This window comes from Drosophila rhopaloa, unplaced genomic scaffold (genome assembly GCF_018152115.1).
Source record: "Drosophila rhopaloa isolate 14029-0021.01 unplaced genomic scaffold, ASM1815211v1 contig_203, whole genome shotgun sequence".
Taxonomy (NCBI): Eukaryota; Metazoa; Arthropoda; class Insecta; order Diptera; family Drosophilidae; genus Drosophila; species Drosophila rhopaloa.
The window spans coordinates 3,694,766-3,700,902 of NW_025335088.1; the positions used below are offsets into that span (position 1 = coordinate 3,694,766).

General features: G+C 36.1%; 1 protein-coding gene across 1 annotated transcript; it reads right to left on the reverse strand.

Moving 5' to 3' along the window:
- Nucleotides 1-722: 722 nt before the first annotated feature.
- On the reverse strand, nt 723-4,367 carry LOC108042496. The gene is made up of 3 exons (XM_017120818.2): nt 4,062-4,367; nt 1,055-1,175; nt 723-991 (listed from the first exon to the last, which is right to left on the reverse strand). Exons 1-3 carry the CDS (start codon nt 4,219-4,221, stop codon nt 805-807), a joined length of 468 nt encoding a protein of 155 aa, XP_016976307.1. The 5' UTR covers nt 4,222-4,367; the 3' UTR covers nt 723-804.
- Nucleotides 4,368-6,137: the final 1,770 nt, after the last annotated feature.

Below are 6,137 nucleotides of genomic sequence, written 5' to 3' on the forward strand. Positions count from 1 at the left end.
ACTGATCCCGCTTCCTGCGCTCGGCCTGCTTATATAGGCCGGCGTATCCCGTTAATTCTCGGCTTCTCCTTTTTCGGTTTTGCGCACGGCACCATACTAGGGTCCAAAGTCCGCCGCGTTCTACCGTTACTCCTTCTCTCCAAACTCTCTCTCTCTCCTCGTTCTCTCCAAACTCTCTCCAGCAGTATTCTCCAAACTCTCTTCTCTCCAAACTCTCTCCAGCTGTATTCTCCAAACTCTCACCAGCTGTATTATCCAAACTCTCATTTATTTGTGAGGAGTTATTTAACTCCTTACAATTTCCTCCCACGCTCTTTTTATAATGCTTGCGTTAAAATGTTTTTTATTGATTTTTTCAAAAGATTAAATTTTTTAATCTTTTCGCTAGGGTTCACCTAAAGTTCATTTCAGGTGGTTGGCAACTCAAAGTAATTTTCTGCTATTTTTTTGTCGACCTGAGTACCGAGGTGAAAAAAAGCCTGTTGGCCTGTCGCTATCTCCCATGACTGACGAACAGTTTTCGTCGATCTGAGTACTATGCTTAAGTGCATAAAGACAAACTCATTTTTTCTCATCTCTAGGCCCCCATCCTGGAAAAAGTTTTGCCCTAACCGCAATTACGCTGTCCATGTGATAGCGGGGCGTAAGAATCGACTGATTTGCAGAACTACTAGCGTCGATTGCTTTCATAGTACCTTTTTCAACTGTAAAATAATATGTAATTTATTTTTGACAAAAGCAACACTTGTATTTAAAATATTGTGATACAGTTTTGTAATAATAACCCTCAAATATATTTTTTATTTACTCAACGTTCTTTTTGTCATTGTCCTTGGCAATGTCTGGGTACTCCAATTTAACTCCAGGCTCACATGTGAAGATGGGACAGCAATAAGGAAAAGAAGCGGTTTTATTAGTCTTCTCTGTGTCCAATTTACATTTGTCGTTCGCCAGAGGCAATGGTCCGCAGTCTTCTACAAGTTCCAAAAGCCTAAGAATAATGACATTTATTTAATTTTTAAATCATTATATAATATTATAAGGCAATATTTACTTTAATTCGTTTTCCTCATTTTGTACGCAAGTAGATCTTCCGCAGAAAGGAGTCAGGTCCCAAGACTTTCCGGGCTCAACAGTAGCACATCGTGTGGAGGCAAAGCACATTGCAGGAAAATCTAAAAATGTTTGGAATTTAGCTTCTTCAGTAATCAAAGTTGATATTTAAAAATTTTATTTAGCGAAAAGTAAAGTTTTATATACATATGTACATAGCGCCTGTAAAATATTCTTTGCTCAATTGGTCACCCGAGTACTAATACAGAGTTAAGATAACTAGAGACTAGTACTCAGATCAACAAACGAGTTCGTTAGCGGAAAAACTTTAATCCTTCCAGTGTGACTGAATTCAGTATTAAGCGTGCTACGGTCGTACTGTCAATCAGCTGGGTTTGTTGACAAGCAGTTAAAATTCAAAAATCGTATTTGCGGGAAAGATTCTTTTAAAGATATTATCAACAACCTTGGCAAGATAAGTAGCCGCTGTACAAAGAAATTAAAAAATAATACAATTTAAATTTAACAGTTGTTTTTTTTAATTCTCTGATAATTATTTGCTAATATTAAGTTCATAGCTGTACTTAGTTCTGACAGGCGATTTCTCTAAGTTATTTATTCGTACATTTTAGACCTAAGAAACACTTGGCTCTGACAAGAGGCACCCCAAAAGATTGGCTTCTCCAGTAAGTCTCCTCCAGCACTTCCACTCTTCGACCGCTTTCATTTAAGGTGGTATTTATAGGTGATACTATTGTTCTTAAATATAGAAAATTAAGAAAATTTATGCGACTATACATAAAAACGAGGAAGGAAGCTATATTCGGCAAGCCGAGGTCTTAATAGCCTGGCAGGCTTTGCCGAAATTGCTAAAATTGCAAAAAGTAGAAAGAAGAAGTCTTCTTAATACAACGGCCAAATAACAAATATGCTAAAAACTGTTTCGGGAGTCAACAAACTCCCTCATCAGCGACCTAATAAATCCAATTGATTTCACCCTATTGTTCCTATGGGAGCTATAGGATATAGACGTCCGATCGACACACGCTTTTACCCTGATCAAGGTATGTATGTATAAACAAGAAAGGAAAGCTAACTTCGGGCGGAGCCGAAGTTGATATACCCTTTCAGAATAATCTGTAAATTATATTCTCCAAAACTATTTCTAACTTCCTTATTTTCAAAATCACCAAAGTTATGTCATTTCCAATCGTTCAGTTATATGGCAGCTGAAGGATATAGTCGGCCGATCCTTATGAAATTTGGTAGGTCGAATTAATTGGCCATAAATAAAACCCATAGAAAATCCCAACTTCCTAACTTAACTAACACCAAAGTTATGGCATTTCCGATTAATCAGTTATATGGCGGCTATAGGATATAATCGGCCGATCCTTATGAAATTTGGTAGGTCGGATTGATTGGCCAAAAATGGCATTTCCGATCAATCGGTTATATGTATGAATATAGTCGGCCGATCCCGGCCGTTCCGACTTATATACTGCGTGCAAAGGAAAGAAGAGTGTGTGCAAAGTTTCAATTCGATATCTTTAAAACTGAAAGACTAGTTTGCGTAGAAACAGACAGACGGACAGACAGACGGACATGCTTATATCAACTCAGGATGCGATCCTGATCAAGAATATGTATACTTTATAGGGTCGGAGATGTCTCCTTCACTGCGTTACACACTTTTGACCAAAATTATAATACCCTCTGCAAGGGTATAAGAATACGATTTCTTGCAAGGTATATCGGATTGTTCCTATGGGAGCTATAGGATTTAGACGTCCGATCGGGGCGTAAACATGTTTTAGGACGACTGTGAAAGTTTCAGATCGCTAGCTTGTAAACTGAGCTCGCAAATGGTATTGAAACAGACGGACAGACGGACATGGCTATATCGACTCCCCTATTGACCCTGATCAAGAAAATATATATGTACTTTAATCGGCCGATTATATCCTATGGCTGCCATAAGGGTATATGCAAGCCTTGCATTGCAAGGGTATATCAACTTCGGCTCCGCCCGAAGTTAGCTTTCCTTTCTTTTTTCAGTCAAAAGTTTGCAACGCAGTGAAGGAGACATTTCCGACTCTATGAAGTATATATGTATATTCACCAGGAGAGTCATGTCCGTCTGTCCGTCCGTTCGTCCGTTTCTACGCAGAAAGTTGTCTTTCTATTGCAGGTAGTATATAAGTCGGAACAAGCCGGATCAGGCGACTTATCATATAGTTCCCATAGGAACATTCGGAAAATAAAAAATTTAAAAAAGTATAACTTTGTTGTTTTGTTGCTTTAATAACTGCAAGGGTATACAAACTTCGGCTTGCTTCCTTTGTTGTTTATTTTGAAATTGTTTAGCTGAGTAACGGGTATCTTATAGTGGCACTCGACTATAGCGTTCCTTGTTATCCTTGTTATCTCCTTGTTTTTAAAATGCGTTCAAAATGCCTTAATGATATTATAACGAAAACTTAAAACAATAATTTTTTTAGCAGATAATGTAAAGTCCTTTCTACTTATATCAATAAAAAATATGAGCATTTCGAAGTTTAGGGACTTTTGCGAAATCTTGGAGCAAATTTTAAGCTCGAAAGTTTCCATTTTTTTATTAATTAATTAATTAAGTTATTTTATTAGCTATTGGATTTAATTTAATATTGAGGACCTAGATTCTCTGTTTTAATTTGAATTAGTTTTTATTTATAATAAAATTCGGTTAAAATTAAAAAAAAATTAAATTTGAAATCTAATTAATTACATTTTTTCAAGAAAATCTCAACCTTGGATGTAGAGCTGGATTTAAATATGTATGAGTTTAAGCTTTACAAAAAAAATACATATGTACCTAACAAAGGTATAATCACTTTGGTTTAAGTTGTTCTTATAAAAGCAGAAACACCATCAACAAATATGAATGTTATAAAATATATAACTTAACTAATGCTTTTATTGCATATACAAAAAAAAATGTAATTGCAGATTAGTATTGCCATACTTACCTCTAAGAACATCGGCAGGAATAAGACGTTTAAAAATACGTATTTCCCCACCATTGGCAGTTTCTTCTGTCGTAATTTTTTGTTCTGCGCCAGTACAAAAAAAAGCTGTTAAAGTTGTTAACGTAAGAACAACAATAGCAAAATTAAAATTAAAACTCATTTTAAAGATTGTGTGGAGTTAATCATAAACAGCCAAAAAAATTTGTCACGGGTTATAAATGGTAGAGATTAACAGAAATGAAATCAAGCGCTAAACCAGTCTGTATAAAGCGAAAGTTTACGATACATTAAACCGTCTGACCAGACACACCTCTACTTATGAGGAGTTCGTACATACATGTATATGTAGCACACTAAGTTAAAGCTTTTGTGCTGGCTTCAGTACGGCTTTAAAAGTTGTTAGATTAAAAAACAAAGCCAAGCTTTGTGCTTTGGCCCGGTTTTCGTCAGCATTGATGTATAGTGAGAAATTTCCATTCCTAGGTGCGTTTCACACATATACTATTGAGATTATGAGTTCTTTTGTATTTTTTAACATATCTGTAGATTTCAGGTGTTTTGAACGGAAAATAAAAATCAGGGCTGCTGTTCACATACAGATATTTTCCAGGATAACCTGCTATACAAAAAAAAGTATAAACATAATATTAAATAAATGAAGCCACATAAATGAGAATGATCTTGAGCGTTTAGAACTAAACTGGGCAAGCAGACCTTTACTTTTTAAGTTAAAGCAAACAAAAGATCTATAACAGAATGTGGTTCAGGCTTAAGCAGGTACTAAAATAAAATAATTGGTAAGAGAATTGAGATATACGCAAATATCTACAAGACAACTTATTTTTGAAAATGTACTATTGGGAAAGTTTCAATATCAATAGTTTTTAAGAATCCCTCGTGAATAGTGTAAAAACAGAGAAATAAAAAGAAAAGTAAAGGCGTCTATATAGACGCCCTCAAACTTTTATATATATCGTTGATATTTGTCTTAAAAACCAGACAAATGACTGTAATAAAAAAGCATTAAGCACCTTGGTATATATATTATATAGTATTTAAACCTGAAAAATAAAATAAAGGGAATCATTTTTCAATTGTCCTCGAGGGTATCACTGTACCTATGATTTATTCACTAGCAGGAAATTTAAAAACACCGCCTGCCATAAAAGTTACGTTTCGGCAAGTTTCATTCAGATAGCTGTTAAACTGATAGTCCAGTTTGGTACATTTTTTATGTCCCCAACCAAATACACCATCATTTTAGAAAATTATTTTCATAATTTTTTTTTTCATGAACATTTTTAAAGGCGACACTCGCCTCTAAATTCAAAAAAAATTTTTTTTTTTTTTTTTAACATTTGCATTTTATTTATTGGATCTTCTCTGAATTGAGACTAACAATAAGTATATAGAATCTTAAATTAAAAAGCTATCTGACAGTCAAGGTGACTGGCGCGAAAATTTAGGGGCTCTAATAACTATTGCTGAGCTGGAAGGTCATTGCGTTGCAATCGGGTCCGGATGGAAGCCCTGGCTAGGCCCCTGGCGAGCTGGTTTGGATGAGAAGTTAGCTTGGTGTGGTAGGACGCTTTTTGTTTTGATATTTCATCTTTTACGGGTAGAATGCCAAGATCTCTGTGGATGTTGTCGTTCCGAACATACCAAGGTGCCCCAGTGATAGTTCTCAGGATTTTTGATTGTGCTCGCTGAATAATGTCGATGTTGCTGCTGCTCGCGTTTCCCCACAATTGGGAGCCGTAGGTCCAGACTGGCTTAAGCGTTGAATTGTAGAGCAGGACCTTGAAGTCCAGGCAGAGGGGGGAGCGCGCGTTTAAAAGCCAATGGAGACTGTTTGATTTTAGTTTTAGGTGAATTTTCTTAGCTTCGATATGTCTCCGCCATGTAAGTCTCCTGTCTAGGTGGATGCCAAGGTACGTTACATCGTCAGCTTGTGGAAGTGGCGTGTTATTCAGGGTTAGCGGGGGACACGTTTGTCTGTTAAGAGTAAACGTTATGTGTTTACACTTTTGCGCATTTATTTTTATACGCCAGTCTGATAACCACCTCTCCACTACA